At 37.6% G+C, this 18,855-nt stretch overlaps 1 protein-coding gene across 5 annotated transcripts; it reads right to left on the bottom strand.

Moving 5' to 3' along the window:
- Nucleotides 1-1,964: 1,964 nt before the first annotated feature.
- On the bottom strand, nt 1,965-13,207 carry LOC133534499 (uncharacterized). 5 transcript variants are annotated; one of them, XM_061873655.1, is made up of 10 exons: nt 13,094-13,207; nt 9,650-9,809; nt 9,148-9,258; nt 8,968-9,067; nt 6,614-6,717; nt 5,291-5,428; nt 4,378-4,496; nt 3,656-3,682; nt 2,956-3,201; nt 1,965-2,272 (listed from the first exon to the last, which is right to left on the bottom strand). In XM_061873655.1, the coding sequence occupies exons 7-10, from the start codon at nt 4,450-4,452 to the stop codon at nt 2,138-2,140; spliced, it is 483 nt and encodes a 160-aa protein (XP_061729639.1). In that variant the 5' UTR covers nt 4,453-4,496; nt 5,291-5,428; nt 6,614-6,717; nt 8,968-9,067; nt 9,148-9,258; nt 9,650-9,809; nt 13,094-13,207; the 3' UTR covers nt 1,965-2,137. The 5 variants fall into 5 exon arrangements, with proteins under 5 accessions (XP_061729639.1, XP_061729637.1, XP_061729638.1 ...); XM_061873653.1 differs by having other exon boundaries at nt 2,956-3,204; nt 13,094-13,206; XM_061873654.1 differs by lacking the exons at nt 5,291-5,428; nt 6,614-6,717; nt 8,968-9,067; ... (1 more) ...; nt 9,650-9,809; nt 13,094-13,207 and adding an exon at nt 5,248-5,264 and having other exon boundaries at nt 2,956-3,204.
- Between the last annotated feature and the right edge of the window lie 5,648 nt (nt 13,208-18,855).

The following is an 18,855-nucleotide window of genomic DNA, read 5'->3' on the forward strand; positions in this document are numbered from 1 at the left end:
CGCCACTCGAGAGAAAAGGGCAGGCTGTTATAATGCTAATTACAATCCTGCCTCTATTTCCCTCAGAACGAAGTAACATGGTGATTTTATGTCTCGTTCTGTTATATATGTTACGGGCAACTCAAAAAGTCCTGCCATTATGAATAATGACCGATGTGTATGCATAATGCCCGCATCAAGTGGGCAATGTAATTAAAACGGCATGATTAGTCATTTTGGCCGGTCTGTATGAATAATGACCACCCTACCTTGTGGAATGTAATAAAACAGAATATTTAGCACAGTACTTCAAAGTTTAGGTTAGGTTTGGAATTTATTTATTCAAACAGTAGTTCTAAGTTTATGTTAGATTAGGAATTGATCACATTGCCCGGCTAGATGTAGGGAAGTATTAATACTGCCCGGTCCAAGTGATAAATTCAAGCTATCTCAAACCTTGATTTATTAAATGGACCACGGGCCTCTGGGAATTATTAATATGGACCGGCCAACGTAATAAATTCATAACATTGCCCGACGCTCCTAGGCATTATTCATAATGACCGTTCGTTATTTATACCTACTGCCCGGCTAATCAAGTTGCCCGTAACATAGATTATACTTATTGGTAAGTACATACCACCCGAATCATTTATAGTAACTATTTATAATGTAGACAATGCATGAAATTTTGTAGGCAAATATACCTTTTAAGTAATGTGTTGTTTCGATCAGGGAAAACTGCGTCTGAGGCATTACATATTTTAACAATGTTTAATTCACTAATCTGAAATACCAATTGATTAGTGTTTATTGCGAAATACATTTCAACTTTGAACACTAATCAATGTGTAAACAGGCTCCAATGTAACGACAATTCACACTTATCCTGCAGCCTCACTTACCTGTACAGTCAGCGTCAAATACTTTGTGGCAACCAAAGTAGCCAAATAGATCGGTACACCATATATTTAGTATGGTGTACCTACCGAACTATTTGGACACTTTGACTCCTACTAAATATTTGACGCTGACTGTACCAATTGACCTTATTTATAAAATAATAACCCTTATATTTGCTATTATATATTATGTTAAATATTTAACCATATTAAATTTCCTTCGAATGTTTCATATGAACTAGTAAACAATTTCCGGAAATTCCGACACATCATCAGCAAAGGCCGACATGCTTCTCAACTCAAACCCGTCGAGATTCTCAGAAGGCAACACCACGAATAAATTGCCGTTGTCAAGTTTTTATACTCAGAATAAGTATTTATCAGTAAGTGTGTAATAGGGTAGCGATCTATTTTTTTTCCGATTAATTATCTATTTAGATACCTAATACATAGTACATACTGGAAAATTATATGATATATATATATATATATACTTTTTTTGTTATAAAGAGAAAATTAAATTGTAGGTTCTTAACCATTTCAGCTCCTATTAGTTTTAGTAGTAAGATTTTTTTTTTTTAAGTTCATTATGATTTTTTTAATAAATGCTTATAGTTACGTCGTATTCTTGAATGAAAAATGAATCATTATGCAAAATACGTTTACCTAAAAATGAAATTGTCTAAGTCTAGTATTAGTCTGGTGTGAACATGGTTTAAATTCAGAATATACCGGTTGTTTCCTGTAACACGAGCAAATAATTAAACCATATATTGTACTCCTAAAACGACATAACTTTTGATTAACAACTTTTAAAAATTAAGAAATCTTTAGATTTCATAATTCGCAATATATTGCGTCTTAGAATCAACTTCAATGTGTTATAAAAATCAAAACATAAGTTATTATTCAAAGTTATTGAACAAATGTTGGTCAGTTTGAGGAGTACAGACAGTACAGTCTACAGTTTAATTTATTGCTCCTGTTACAGGAAACACCCGATATATAATATATGTGTGTTTGTGTGTAGGTTACATAAGCAATATCTGCTCTAACGTCGCTTCAGCGAATTAAAATATGATAGAGATTTTGAGATATTATTTTATTTGGGGGAAATACAACTAATTTACATTGTTGACGTAGTGCAATGATAATTCAAACAGAATTGGAAATGATAACAAGACACACAGTATAGCAATAGTGGCATTTAGCGATGAGGCAATACTAGCGTAAAAACGATGTCTTTTGTGTATTAGTCAATGCAGACTGCTCGTTGCGTTGGGCATGTAATCGAAGAGAATAGCTTTCTTGTCGTAGGCGCATCGGAACAGGTTCCAGGTCAGATCCTCGGGCGCGTCGCCGTACTGGTGCTCAGCGCAGTTCTCCAGGATCTATAAACAGTATAATGATATTAATGATATTACCTCACGGGTAAAGCCAGGTTAACGGATGGTACTAAGAACGAGGGAGGCCCTATCTTCTCGCCGTGTTAGAGGCTTAACAAGCAGTTTACAGCCCTATGATTTGTAATCAACTTAGGTAGGTAAGTATGTAACCTTTTGAATGCCAATAACACCTAAAGATATAGGATGTAAAATAATGCAAGTAATATTTAATTCGAAAAATAATAATATGTGTAATCCCATTAGCTGTCAAGTGTTGACATGTAAAATACCTATATTTTATCAATAAGTAATTGATAAATTGATTGATTGATTGGTTATTTGTCGTGTCAAGGACAACTATAGGTGTTAGGGCGGACGCTGTCAAAGTAACGATCACACTTTCGAGTAATGTTTACATTAGCTTCCTTGCACCCCAGACTTTGGCGTTTGAATGATGTTTGTGTTTATGAAATATAGCGTTCAAAGGGTTAATAACTCATAGTGTTGTGTTCCTGCCGGTGAGTAAGGTTGCCAGAGCTCAACGAGGGGGGTGGGGTTAGGGTCGGCAACGCGCATGTAACTCCTCTGGAGTTGCAGGTGTACATAGGCTACGGAGACTGCTTACCATCAGGCAGGCCGTATGCTTGTTTGCCACCGACGTAGTATAAAAAAAAAAAAAAATCAATCACCTTAGCGACATCCTTTCCATTCCCACGCACAGCGAGCTTGTCAAGGACGGCCGTTTTCTGCAGTTTGCCGTCTTTGCCGACCACCTTGCATTTCATCAGCACGCAGTGCACGTGGGCCCTCAGCTGGGGTGTGTCCAGGAATTCACCGCGACTAAGAGCGTCCACTTGCGCGGGGTCAGCTTTAGATGTGGCCAAGCAGGCATCCGAGTGGGTGCGGAACATGGCCTTTTCTTCCTTGCCCACGGTCTGCTAATGAAGGTAGGGGGTATTTTTAAAGACTATATAATTTATTGTAGGTAGGTATTTGTAATTAACAATAACATACCTACTGATTAACAAAGGATATAAGTATGCCATCTCTTTTCTTTCATTACACAACAATAGTATTATTTGAAAAGAGTTTGTTACTACTTGAGGATTTTGGGCCAATAATGAGGTGTCATTATAAACATTATGGTTTGTCACAAACAATTAAAACAATAGGACCACGTGAGAATGGTATACTAGTAGGTACTCGTATATGTCGCAAAACCCTGTCTGGCTATTACCTCTTTACGCTTAAACCAGTATTTTATTTGGTATGGAAATGGTTTGAGGCCCGGGAAAGGACACCATAAATGGTAGTTTTTATCAATCATCATCATCACTCCATGCAGACGAGGTCAGGCGGGAGCTAGTGTTAAATTTATATAATACTTACTGAGCAATGTTTGCAACCCGCGGAAGCCTGAAAAAAAAAAACAGAACTTATAAACTTATTAATTATATGTGAAATATTGTAAACGAGAGTCTATAGATTCACGTCACGACAGCCGCAGGCTGGAGTACCTAAATTAAAGACTCGATTTTGTAATATTCTTACCCCCGGAATTACACACATTGATATCCGACATTCAGCCACGATTGAAAGTTGTGTATTAATATTTTAGACGGCTATGAAATTAATGTTACTTTTGCACCCAGGCATAGTACGATTTATCGACCACATACGCGCCATTAGAATTTCAATTTTAACATTCCGATTTAAGTTTCAAATTAGATTACACTTTCAGGAAATGTTACTTGTCTTCAAATGAATCATCAAAGCTGGATTAATTGGAATATATTTGGATTTTTTGGGAAAACCTTGTAGATTGGTGCGGCCTGGAAAAGGGTTAAAAACCGTCCTCGTTTCGGGTCTTAATTTCTTCGAAAAAGTTCATTTAATTATTCTCTAGAATAGTAAGTACTTACTTCCACTTTTTTATTGTTTTTCACCTGTAGATGACTATAATAGTGGGGATATCCATTACTCACACCTTTTATACTTACACTTTTGATTTACAGCTTTACACGTCTTTAAAATCACAGCAACGGATTGTTAGTAAAAAGTGATTTATTTTTTAAACCGAACCTGAAATTTATTTTTCAGATGTCACTGACCTGGTGAGCTCCGACCAACATGCAGAGCACTATGACCACCTTTGCCATGGCTCCCAAGCTCGTGATGTCCCCCATTTCTTCAGTACGTAATCACGTTTTGATTGGGAGTATCTGTAGTTCTGAAATAGATACCAAACTTATAAGCCTAGGGTGCTACACAAAATTAGGCAAAGTTTCCTCGAATATGTTGCACCATGATGAATCTCTAAGCGATAACCAAAATTACATAGTCTGTAGTTGACGATCTATTAGAAATACTATTTATGGACAGAATGAGGCCTGCTATTGTAGGTACCTAAACTAATAGCAAATGAAATATAAAATAACTACACAAATGTAAAAGCCAATTAACAGACCCTTAAAATTCACAACTAACTAATTAATAATTTTTATGTTCTGGTGAATAATTTACGGAGTCATTTGACTCGCTGAAACAGTAAAATTTTACTTTAAGGCGCCGTGAGTTCAACGCAGGTCGGCCGTGCGAGTCCGGGATCGCGGATATCATTGATATTTTTAGTTAGTTTAGCCAAAAAACTACTAGTTCAACCAAAAAGGAAGTCACTCACTTTTAGAAGCCATTTTCAGGTTAATAGCTTTTGTGCAAAAATAAATACATAAATTTTTAATGGTAAAACGCACCAACCTATACTCGTGTTTTTTTTCTATTAAGCTAAAATTGTTAAATCAGATTTCGAAACGGTGAAGTTACTAGAGAACGGCCTCATGATTGTTATTCATATTTTTTTTAACCATATTACGATCTAATAAAGCGCTACAATTTTTCAAAAACTGTGCTGGCTGATCGCACTGCACCTTAAAGGGACTATGACGGATCTGAACATCACTAAAACATTTTTAGACACTAACTCAACTATTTGTCGGTTGTCCTTTCTATGTAGGTGAACGGTACCTTTTACACGCGCAGTGACAGCCGCAGCACAACGTGACGCAGCCGAGATTGAAGCACCTTTTGCACTTGCACTCGCGAGCATGCGCCTTCTTGCCATGATATATGCGAGTTTGCATCCTGCCCCGTACCACGATGCTACTGAAATAATGGGATCTATTATTGCAGTCGACATTTCCAGGCGACGTGCGTGGGGCTTGCAGTCCCGATAATGGTTAGTATGGTGTACACACCAACATGCCTGGACAAACCATACATGGTTTGACCAGGGCATTAAGACTGCTTTTTAATCTTCTCCAGGCATTGTTTTTGACTTATTGTTTTTTTCCCTCGCAGAGTGTAAACGAATCAGGTACCTGACTTCGGCTCGAGATACCTAGGTAGGTTAGCATTCTGAGGATGGATATAGACAAGCACTGTAACGATCGATGCCAAAAATTCTATGAAACATAAATTTCTAAAATAGTATTATATTTATTATGCTCAGTAGAACTGTAACAGGTTACTGCTACATGGTACAGGGCGATGTTGTGACAGCGACCTGCGGTATGTTTATAAACTGTCAGACGCGAAGCAACGTAAACGTCCTCATTGTTAAAAAAATATATAAAGACAATGCGCAGAATGTATTGGATAAGATCTGAAGCTAGATATATAGGCTCTGAAGCTAGGTAGGTATATAATCCATATACTGATGCCTGCTCAACCAGTTTAATTAACACAGTGTGACTGAACGGTCGCATCGCTGCGTGTGAGCTAGGCTCGTAATAGACTTTGAAGTAATATCCGCAATCTCTGGAGCCTAGTATTATGAGCGTGAAGATAACCGATAGTATTATAAATGTACAACCATTTTCCAAAGCTCCAATAACTGAAGTAGCTAAACCTGCCAACATCCTTAAATGGGACTGGGCGGGATACGTTGGTCATGACCTGTGGGCTAAGACAGCCACAGCCATTGAAGACGGCAGGATTTGGCGAAGACTAGTGGGGAATATCGTCGGGAAATCGGAATAGGTGGAAGAGAAAGAGGGACTGTGCAAATCTATTTATAGGTAACCTTGTAATTACTGCATGGATACCTACTTACTCTTCTGCGCTATAGACTTGAAAATCCAGGTGCCAAATCAATTGCGTCGCAAAATAGGTACACCGACGTTCCTAATTTCATTAATATAATACCTGGTCTCATAGTTATAGCCGTTATATACGAACAGATAGACGGATGGACAAACAGAGGGACGAAACTACTTATGAGGGTTTTGCTCGAAAATAAACGTTAAAGTGTGTTAATCTAATATCATTTTTACAAAGTACAAAACTTACCTTATTCAGATGAATTCGTTACTGCTATCTTGAAAACAAGCAGGTGGTTGATTAAAACTTATCAATAGTGAAATCAGGTTTAGTAGACTGGCGGTTATTTTGATCTGAAAGACAATTATAGTACATTACTATAGAGGACGGGAAACGAAGGGTTGCAGGCCAAGTAGATATAGACGGATAAGGATACGCGGCGGAGATTTGTACAGTGCTTTCTCAAACTTGCAATGAAATAATAATAATAAAAAATATAGGATGACGACGATGATGATGATGATTGTTTCATGTCCTAATGTGATAGGTCATTCAGTGCGTGGGGTATTGAAGGGGAACAAAAATGTGATTATTTTGGCGCTACGACGCACGCCATTACGCTTTTTTATATTTTTTCTTTTTTGTGTTTTTTTTTTACTATTACTATTTGAAGTAATTAAAAGGGGAACAAAAATTTGATTATTTTTGCAGTACGACTCACTGTTTAGGAGATACAGCCCTATAAAGATTTCTGCATGACTGAAATAAAAACTTTATGGGCCTGTATCTCCTAAACCGTGCGTCGTAACGCAAAAATAATCAATATTTCGTTCCTCTACAGGAAACCCTGAAATAATATTTCACAAACACAAAAAAGAAAAAAAAACACAAAAAGGAGACAAAAAACAAAAAAAAAGCATAATAGCAGAATTTTGCTTATAGGTTTTTTATGTCTGAATGCCAAGACGTGCCATAATTTGACGTTTAAAAACAAAAGAAGGTTGCCTTACAGGCCTAGGTGTGTAAGGCCGTATGCAATTCCTTTACATATCATCTTCACTCATCGCTAGACCCCGGATTCTTGTCACGATGACGTCACAATAGGGTAACTTGGGGATTAAATAGAACGTTGGCACAAAATGATACATAAAGAATAAGATAAGCTAAATTATATAGGTATTCATTTCACCGGAAAAAAATAATAATTTACGGTTTTTAACCGAATAAATATTAATAAATCACAATTATAATTGCCCAGTGCATTGATAAATATAATTTTTTGGTATATTACTGAAAAACTTAATTTCTACGTTAAAATAGTTTTTGACGAAAAAAGATGATTGGCTGAATAATCGTTTCGTTCCGCTGTTCCATTCAGGACATGTAGTAGATCACAATGAAATATATTATAATTAACTTTATCAAATTTTAGGCATATTAAAAATGTTCTAGCCGCTGCTGCCAGACTCAAATCAAACTATTGTAAGAGAGGCAAAAATAGCAATATTGAAAGAAAACATTGAAGCGGAATTAAATTTTATAAAAACTAATTTGCTGTCGTAAGGTACTGTCGAAGGGTAGGTATAACAAAATTGGAAACACAAGCACTAGAGCTTTCGGAATCCATTTAGACTGGGGATAAAGTTCAGAGCGAGCTACCAAAGTTAATTCTGCACGAAATAGGACGAAAAATATATAATCCCATCAAAAACATAAATGTGAAATGAGAGTCAAGTTCAATATACAATATACGTTGCATAACATCAACAATCTTAATACCGGTCAAGAAATACAAATAAATCCAAGCAATCGTTACAAGTTCTGCTTTAATAACCGCAAACTTTTCAAATATGCTCCATTAATATCTGTCGAAGTGGAAAGAAGCTTTTCCTTTTTGAAGTGGATATATTCTTCTAGAAGACGTAGCCTAACGCCAAGGCATTTAGAACAACTTTTGATCTGTTACTAAGAGTCAGTTAACGAAAGAACAATGTCGATAATTTAATCAATTGACAATTGATTTAAAGGAAGTTTCGTAGTAATATACCAAAAAATAATAAGTAACATTTTCGTATTAATTAACACCATACGACATTTTTTTATCTTATCTTATCTAAATAAATCCATATTAATTAGGTACTACCGTTCCATTTTCTCCCAAAGTTACCCTATTATTGTGACGTCATCGCGACAAGAATCCGGGGTCTGCAGTCATCGCACCTGATATGTAGTATTTCCGGACCTAATTTGAAGTAAGTCATGTCAACATTTCATTACAAATTTGAGAAAAAGTTATTTATTTTATTACATAAGATACGAATACACGAATACACACACACGAATACACGAACACGCACACGAATACACGAATTTTACACACGAATGGATACACGAATACACGAATTTTACACACGAATGAATGTCACAATGTAGCCCTGTTGTAGGTAGATGGCTCATAATAAGTGTTAATGTTACATATTATTACATGTCGCGTACAAGAATATTACCAATATAAAAAGTCGCATTAGGAAGTCCTAAACTTTTTTATATTATTCATAGCGGCACACGTCTATGTAATGTTTGCGGCATCAAGAGCCACTAACCTAGATATTTAGTAAATTCTCCATTATTTTGAAGTGGTCATGTTGTGTAACCGGATAAGGCTTCGGTTTAGTTATGGAAACGGAAGCATAGTTTCAGAATCTGAAAAAAATGTTTAAATTTAGTTTGCGATAAAATGCTTAACTCATCGTTGGTGACTCACTGACATTAGTTTTAGTTACCTCATGAATAAGTTACGTATGTTATGATATCCAAAGTTTAAGTCCCATGGTGGTAAGAGCAGTTAAAATCGGTTTCAGATTGAATACTGTTGGCATGTTGATGGGTACTATCTGAAAAAAAACTGTACGTTAAAGCAGGTACAATGACATGGAATATTATCTTATCTCACTTATAAGTAGTTCGTGGCATCCATGATGACGCGCAGATTTGTCAAATCTAACCTTTAACAACATGACAATACTCGTCAAGGCACACGTCTTCGTGAATGGAACGATCTATAGATTTACAAGCTACGAGCTTAACTATATATCATTAAAATTACTTAAGCCTAATGCCTATATGCATATTACTTACCTGCAGACTAATGTATTCAGCCATGAAGACGGCGTGTTACAGCAGGCTCTTTGAAAGACGACGATGATGATATCTGGCGGCAGTACAATAGCTGCTAGCACCGTAATGTTCATTATCGTCAAAATAACAGGCATATGTATTATGTACCATAATTATTTATTGGGGTTGTAGCGATGCATGCACACGGAGGCGCTGGGCCGCGTAGACCGCGAAGTGCAGGCACGTTGGATGACATATGGCGACAGGACAATAGCCGCTAGCAACGTAAGAACCATCTTCGTTAAGCTAATACATATCATCGTTCCGCCTGGAATCAACATTAAACGATAAGCTGGTACTGTTCCTTCTCTATATTAATGTATTCTTCATTGCTGAGGGTCGTAAGTTCGTACTTGTAACTTCCACGAATTGCTTTTAGTTTAACATTTTAAACACATCATTATTTTAAAATGCCGCGAAAACGTAGGCAAACTAATTATTTAAAAAAACCAGCAAGTGCGAGTCGGACTTGCCCACCGAGAGTTCCTTTCTTTTAATATTTGTTGTTATAATGGCAACCGAAATACATTATCTGTGAAAATATCAACTGTCTAGCTATCACGATGAGATACACAGCCTGGTGACAGACAGGCAGACAGACAAACGGATGGACAGCGGATTCTTAGTTTTAGGGTCCCGTTTTACCCTTTGGGTATGGAACCCTAAAAATGAAATAAGGTTTGATCGAATTATCTTTTTAACATACGCAACACGCAACGCATGTTTAAAATGTTACCGATACGACCTTCAAGAAAAGAGCGTACTCCCATCTTAAAGGCCGGCAACGCACTCACAACCCCTCTGGTGTTGCAGGTGTCCATGGGCGGCGGTAATCGCTTACCATCAGGTGATCCGTCTGCTCGTTTGCCTCCTCTACCATAAAAAAAAAATGTTATCAAAATCGCTTACGCCGTTTTTGTGAAATTATTAAAAAATGCATGCAAATGTACCTACCTGAACAAATATGATAGAACGTCATAATTTCATAGAAATTTGACGCTTAAAATAACACTTTTACCGTCTGGGGTGTCAAAATCGCTGCCAACTTAGCTTGGTCTGACTATAGATTATTTGCCGCTATTGGATAACATACTATAACATTTTCACTATTTGGTTTAACAAATCATTCGAAAATGTCCAATAAATTCAAATTCAGTGTTGACTTTGAACTGGATTAAAAACTTTGACTGAAAAGTCTGAAAACGACTAAATAAATTATTCCAAAATACATACTAACTCTGAATATCCTCTATAAACTTAATGCTTAAAAACAATTAACCAGATATATCAAAAATAAGAGAAGCTATATATCAATTTTAATGAAAGTAAAATTTTCTGTTACAGGAAACTACTAGAATACAGGCTGGGCAAATGTGAATCACTTTGTTTTTAATTTTTAATTATATTAAGTGGAAATTTAGTGAATATTTTTTTCAGAAATATTATATTATTCCGGGTTGGCAATTGTATACGGAAGATAATTTCTGGCAAACGTCTACCTGAACGTGTACTTGTACTGAATAACCGACTCCTGGCATACCTAGAAGCGAACGACCTGCTCAGTGACCGGCAGTAGGTACGGGTTCCGCCGAGGCCGGTCTACTGGAGATCTTCTAGCGTATGCCACCCACATCTGGAGTGAGGCCATCGAAAAGAATGGAGAGGCTTTAGCTGTCTCTCTAGATATATCGAAGGCTTTTGACAGGGTCTGGCACGAGGGCCTTATTAGCAAGCTACCGACCCCCTACTTTTTGTGACTGGGTATCAGACTTTCTGGGGGATCGATCGATTCCTGTGGTCATTAATGGCTGCTCGTCCGATCAATTGGCAATCAATGCCGGAGTCCCTCAGGGGTCCGTGCTTTCAGCGACCTTTTTCCTGCTCCACATAAACGACCTGCTGAAACCAGGTACGTTCGGATATGCAGATGACACTACGGTTGTTGAATGCTACATACCCAATTCACGAGCTAGTGGAGTCCAAATAAAGTCGCTCAGGGAGGCAATGGACGAACGCATGAACGTGTCACTAAAGGCAGTCTCCGATTGGGGTGAAGCCAGTTTTGTCTCGTTCAATGCTAGTAAGACTCAGGCGTGTCTTATCTCCGCCAAACGGAGTCCATTCCATCTGACTCCTACTTTACGAAATGTATCCCTTCCGATAACCGACCATCTTGAGCTTGTCGGAATCGCGCTGACTTCGAAACTCAACTTCGGCCCGCACATCGAGTCGAAAGCACAGTTAGCAGCAAAAAAGCTGGGCATCCTCAACAAGGTGAGGCAGTATTTTCACCTAGGCAGCTGCTCGACCTTTACCTAGCACAAGTGCGATCGTGTGTGGAATACTGTTCACATCTGTGGGATGGTTCAGCAAAATACCAGCTTGAGGCGCTCGAGTCAGTCGAGAGGAGAGCCAAGAGAATCATTAATGATGACGATCTGACGAATGCTTGACTCCAAAGTCTGGAGCATCGTCGCAAGGTTGCCAGCCTAACGATCTTTTACAGGATACATTTCGGAGAGTGGGCCGAAGAACTGCACAACCTTATTCCTCAGTCCCCATTTCACCATCGGACTACCAGACAATCGACATTCCGGCATCGCTTCATGGTAGGTATTCCACAAATACGCACGAAGCGTTTTGCTTCAACATTCCTTATGCGAACTGCCAAGGAGTGGAATGCCCTGCCCGAGTCTGTGTTTCCGCATGAGTACAATCTAGGTCTCTTCAAGGCTAGGATAAATAGGTATCTCATAGGTAAGCGTGCTCCACCGTAGATCGCATCATCACTTACCATCAGGTGAGATCGTGGTCAAACGCCTGCCTATCTATACATAAAAAAAGAAAAAATACCTCTAGCAGCAAACAATTTTTTCTCAAATGTTTGTGTTGTGTAAAACACGTTGTTTGCTCAATTAATTTCGAGAAAAACTGACAGTGATTGGAAAATGCTAACAAGATGATGAAATTGAAACAGTCAAAACCGACTATCCAACACAAATTTACTAAGATAACGCCGAAAGTGTGCGGAAATATACTGAAAGTTACGATGATAAGGGCTTACATTTGCCTGCTGTTACAGGTGGACAGGGCGGATTTTGGGGGTGGCGAACGGGGAAAACGCCCGGAGCCTCGAGCAACAGGCCGAGCAGTTTTTTTTTACGTAAAACACGAGTAGTAAAGTCGTCGCAGAGTTAGCTAAGACGGACTCGAACTGTTTGTAAAAATACGTAGTTAATTGCAAGAACAACTTAGAAGTTAAACGTTGTTTTGCTGCGCCACCGTAGCAATTTGGTGTACATACATATTCTAAAACCAATTTTTGGCTCCCTGGTGACCCTGGTAATATGGCGCTAACAAAATAGGAGCATGTTAACTTTTTCTAAAGTACTCTGTCTTCTAATAGACAAATTACTTGCGGTCCTATCTAAAAGCGCAACAGTACCTAAGTACCTATCATACATTTTCAGGTAGCTCAGAATGCTCTACTAACCCAGTTTAGATACCTACGATCTACGATGATAAAAAAATAGTAAGCATATAGGTAGGTACCTTTCTTCTTTGTGGAGTTACAATAAGATTTTACTTCTTGCAGGCCGCCTGAAATTCCCTGAACTCATAATAGCTGTTGATGTTGGGCGGAGTGTTCAGCCAATACAGCATAGTTCAGGATACAAGTGTCCTGCAAAACCAATAATACATGCAAAGATCTTGAAAATGTGACAACAACTGACTGTCATTAAAGCTGTTTTGACAGTATTTTTCTTTTGTAATATTACGACTCCTGCCAGAAAAACAAAGATTTATATAACTTCGTACCCTCTATTCTCTTTGCAGAAAAATAAATACTAAGTTTTATTTAAGAAACTTTCTAGATGTTTTTGGATGGTCTTTGACATCCGGCTGTCGAATATAGGTACGGAAGGTGGAGATAAGGAAATAAATCTCCATGTACCAAACAGTGTCATCAAAAAACCTTAAATAGGTGGCGCTACAATACCTAGAATACTTGAACAAAAAAATCAAATCATAGACAGCGCACTTCACTCCGTCAATAGCGCCTAGGTTTTTAGCTACTCTAGCGCTACTCTGGAGAGATTTGGAACTATTATTTATAGCTGACAGCTGGACACTTTTGCAACAGTTCTACCATAAGAGATGTCACTCCTCTTAAATCCACACTCCATGGAATATAGGGACCGTGCGCGTTGGAGGGTCTGCCATCTTGTGGCCTGAATCGAAACCATAAACATGTACATTTACACGTCACGTGTTTTCTTGTGCATAGTACGTTCTGGCATCTTTTGGGCTATCACATTTACGCCTCGCGCTAAAAATCTGATGGCTCCTGTGCTGCCTCCTACAGTTCATGCACGCTCCTTATACCGTTCGAGAAATGGCTGTAGAGATAAGCTAAAACCTCTTTGGCTTTTGATATGGTATAGTCCATCTACTAAGAGTACTAAGGTCAGACCAATTTTTCAATGACAAAGCGTGCAAACTGCCACGATACCTTAACGCCAAATTCCGATGAGAACATGACATCTGTAGTGGCACTTCCACAATAATCTTTGAAATCGGCGCAAACTTGGGTTAAAACTGTTGATTTCTATAAGCTATTTGTTAGAGAAATAAAACAATGATTTTTACTATGTACTTCGAAATATTTGATTCCGTTGTTTTTATTTATTACGCCATCACCGAGGATGCTGTCGAATAACAATGATATATTATTATAACTACTGATACGTTATAGGCGTTCCAAAATTGAAGCACCTACCTTGTACAAATTGAACAAGTTGCCTTTAGTCGCGCCTAGGCAAACGGGGAATGTGCACGTTCTAACAAACTCCCGAACACCGAAAGAGACAAGCTTATATTTAATAACGAGTATATGACAAAGATGAATGGAATGCGAAAATTAATAAAAAATAACAGATTTCTTCGTAGGTATAAATTTTTTTAAAGTATTTTTGTGCTCCTTATATGTACGACTATAACCTATCTTTAGTTACATAATATCACTATCGAACAAGATCAAATACAACAGTGAATATAATGAACTGCCTGCCAAAATATAATTTGTAATGTACTTTACGAAATATAATTTGCACTGATTAGTCATAAAGCACTATTGGAACTAGTAGATAGTACAGTTTTTCTTGGTATAACTTTAGATTCTAAACTACAATGGGGTCCCCATATTGCTAATCTCTCGAATAGACTGAGTTCTGCAGCTTTTGCAGTGAGCAAGATCCGTCACTTAACAGACGTGAAAACAGCTCGATTAGTTAGTTTACTTCAGTTACTTTCATAGCATTATGTCATATGGTATTTTACTATGGGGCAGTGCTTCAGAGATAAATACCATTTTTGTTCTGCAGAAGAGGGCTATTCGTGCAATATATAAAATGAACCATAGAGACACACTTAGAGATAAGTTAAAGGACATTAACATAATGACAGTGCAGTATGTTGCTATTTCAATGTACCGTATTTTTTGACATTTAGATTTTATTCTAGAAAGTTTCTAGACTAGTATTTTTATACAATTTTGGTGTTTGACGATCCTTTTGTGAAATTCTTATTATTAAGTTTACCATATCTATAATAAATCAATGTTTATGTTAGAACAATAATAACTGCATCAATAAATTGCTCTGATATTTAGATTAAAATGATATTTGTAAAATTTGACGATTTAAAAGTGCTTGTTGCTAGGCCTATTTGAATAAAGTATATATTGACTATATCCTTGACTATTGACTATATCCACAGAAGAGCTATCAGTACCATCCGTATAGTGCGAATAACTATTTACAGTACATATGGTGCTACTTTACCGCACTAGTGCGAAAAATAGTATATTACGTTACTGTGTAAAACATTTAAAGGGCCATATGTTCTGTAAAACGTTGTACGATACATGTGCGAATAGGTAATTCGCAACTCGTGTCGATTTAAAACACTCCCTTCGGTCTTGTTTTAATTTATCGCCACTCGTTTCGAATTTCCTATTTTTCGCACTTGTATCGTAATGTACCATTATGATACTAGTACTTTGTGTTTCTGGGATAATCAGTACCGGGCAAAAATATATGACCTTCAGGTTTGCCTGAATGTGATATATTTTTGGCCGGTACTGTACTTCAAGTTTGCCTGAAGGTGATATATTTTTGGCCGGTATTGTAAATACGTTATTATGTACCTAGGTGAAACCTTTTTTCGACACAGATCGAAATAAATATTCATCAGTGCAAACTATATTTTTATTTCAATTATACTTCTACTGCCACGTGTAACTGGTTAAACTACCGAGGTACATCCAGATTTGGTGAATGTGCTGCTTGCGCGCCATTCGCGAACTGCTCGCTCACAGTTCACATGATGCTTATCGTGATACGAAATGCACCCGAGTAGTTAGCGATCCTTCGCAAAAGGTTCGAGAAATTCGCCAAATCTGAACGCATCGTATCTTAGGAGTAGGTAAATTTTTTATAACCTTATAAATAAATACAATTCATTATAATGTAAGTAAATGAATGTTATTTTAGGCTGCGAAACTTAGCAAGCAGTGCCGGATTAACCATTAAGCAAAATAAGCACTTGCTTAGGGCACCACGTCTAGGGGGGCACCAAAATCATAGGAAAAAAAACGCGCAGGCTGCATCAGCGTCGCAGTCGTAGTGTAGTACTTATGTACACGAAACTTTTTGATACGTGTGCAAGTACCCATCTAATAACGAAGGGTCGTAAGAGAGTAAGTACACGTAAGCACATCTCCAACCTTACGCGGAGGCCATCAAAGCTCATGGCCAAAAAATCTTACCGTCGGGCTTGTGGCCAACCGATTTTCTCGACGTAGATTACCGATTTTGTAGCGTATTTTGGTCTCTTGCACACCAGATGTGTCGGCCAGGCCGAGTTGCTGCAGAGCCGCGATCCTGCCACCTAATTGTCAAAGTGTAATAAAGAGCCCTGCGAAGGCCGAAAAACAAAAGCATCTTATCAAGTTGCGCTTTCGAGTTAAGGCAAAGTTGCGTTTTGAGGAATTAATTCCCAGCAAGCTGGAAATTGTTTTACTACATTTATTTGGTCCTAAATGCGTGTAATCCCAGTTTGCTCTATCCCAGGAGGTGTGCATACATTTTGGGATCCTTAGGAGATAATTTTTTCCTTTGGATTGCCAAACCACTCGATGTAGAAATTGTAGAAGGAACCCACTATCAATTACAATAGCACTTTGTGGATCAGACACTGGTAAAAAAGCGTTTTCGGATTATTAACATGATTTTACCAAAAATAAAAAATGACGACCTAATTTACAATTTAGGTACTACGAATACATATAAAGGTACCTTAAATCAATCAATCAATCAATATATTTTATTGCAAGAACATAGTTAAATTACATTTCGGATCCTCAGATATCAATTTTAATAATACTTGTAATTAGAACAAATTTTCCGTCGGCCGTACCGTTTTCGATTTACAAGCAAAAAAACTGAAAAAGAGGAAACATTTATGCACACCTCCTGGAATGGAGCAAACTCGGATTACACGTATTTTGAGGCCGAAAAAATCTAATTGTATTGGCCTAATTGTGACACATTATTATTTAAGAAAACGAGACTTATTCGCGTTTGATTAAGTTCTAAAATTACCTCCAACGTCAAAATAATGATGTCGACTTTACACAGTCTCCTCCGAGACCATGGGGACAACGCCGGCCTTGAAACGTCTGGTCAGAGGTAATTTTAAAATTTACCCTATTAAGTCCCGTTTTCGTAAACAATAATTTGCTATTTAAAACATTTGTGGCCATTGGTACTTGTTCTGACAAAAACCAATGGCCAATGGCTAAGCCCCTACTGAAGCTCGGCCTTTGCCCTCATATGAATGAGCTTCGCAGGAAAGCTCTAGAGGTTCCAAAATCCTGTGCGGAATACTGCCTATGTCTTACGTCTTCGCTTACACTTGGACCATGGTTGGCTCGGCCTCCGGACTTGTGCGAAGCACGGTCTTCGAATTTGCTTACACTTGACCTTACCTACTCTTGAAACATTAATACTGCAGTTCTGTCAATTTCCGTGATAAAATGATGTGACGGATTGAAAATTCTATTCTCAGAAGTAATGCGGCAATAAACGTCACTCAATTTACCAAGAAAATTCAATGTAATCTTGATGAGGGGGCACCATGGTCTAGAAATGCTTAGGGCACCAAAATGTCTTAATCCGGCACTGTTAGCAAGCGTAGAGGATTCGCCTTGTTTCGAATAAGTACAGTCGAACTTGTAACTGCACATTGTAGTATGTACAAGATCTTGCAGTAAAGTAACCAAGCTCTGCCCAAGTCAAATATCGTCAAGTGAAAAGCAAATCTCACTAACTACCATCACAAGTTCATAGGCATAATGAACCATATTACTACTAAAATAAGGTTGATTTTTGTATAATTACTTTTTAGTAATTAGTGAGTTTTGCTTGTCACCTGACGATATTTAACTATCTAAGTATGCCATATACAGGGTATTTTTATTAGATTCCGTCAACTCTAGGCTTATGAGTCCTTATTCCTACAGACGAGCGTATTTTGTAAAATGCTTCCTTTTTCATTCAAGATTACGACGTAACTATTAGTATTTATTCAAAAACTGATAACGTACTTAAATAATCGTTTCCTAAACTAGGGGCTCCAACAGTTCAAATTTTCATTTTCTCTTTTAAACTTCTTTTTTAATGAGGTTTTTTGGGAGTCTTTTCCAAATTTTGCAGTGAGATGTGGCGTTTCGGTTCTCAATTTTGCTATAAACAAGAATCATTTGGTACATGAATGACTACAATTTGATTCAACATATCTCGTACGAGGGGCTGGAATGATTAACAATCGAAGATTCATTTGAAAAAACTGATAAAATACCTTCCGAGTTTTCTTCATTTTTTTGGCGAAAACAGGGTTTTATTATATTTTATTTCCGCAAATTGTACGCATATTTTGCTTTAAAAATAATATTATAGCAAACTGTAACTTTATGTTAACCTATAAAAAAAAAATCGTAACTATGGGACCTACATTGCCGTAAATTTATATTTTTTTAAAACACGTATAAATCACGCAGCAGCGACGCCCCGCTCTCAGTCCGCGCGGAGCGCGCTTAGAGGACGGACCTGTGCTCGATTGTCAGGCATTCGGTGCGATCGTAATCAGCTACGGAGTTCCGAGAAGTGCTATATACTGCGATTAGAAAATCTTAATAAAAGTTCATTTTTTACAGTATGCCTAACAGACTCGCTTATTGATGGATTTTCTGT

Source organism: Cydia pomonella, chromosome 2, assembly GCF_033807575.1.
Source record: "Cydia pomonella isolate Wapato2018A chromosome 2, ilCydPomo1, whole genome shotgun sequence".
In the NCBI taxonomy this organism is placed as follows: Eukaryota; Metazoa; Arthropoda; class Insecta; order Lepidoptera; family Tortricidae; genus Cydia; species Cydia pomonella.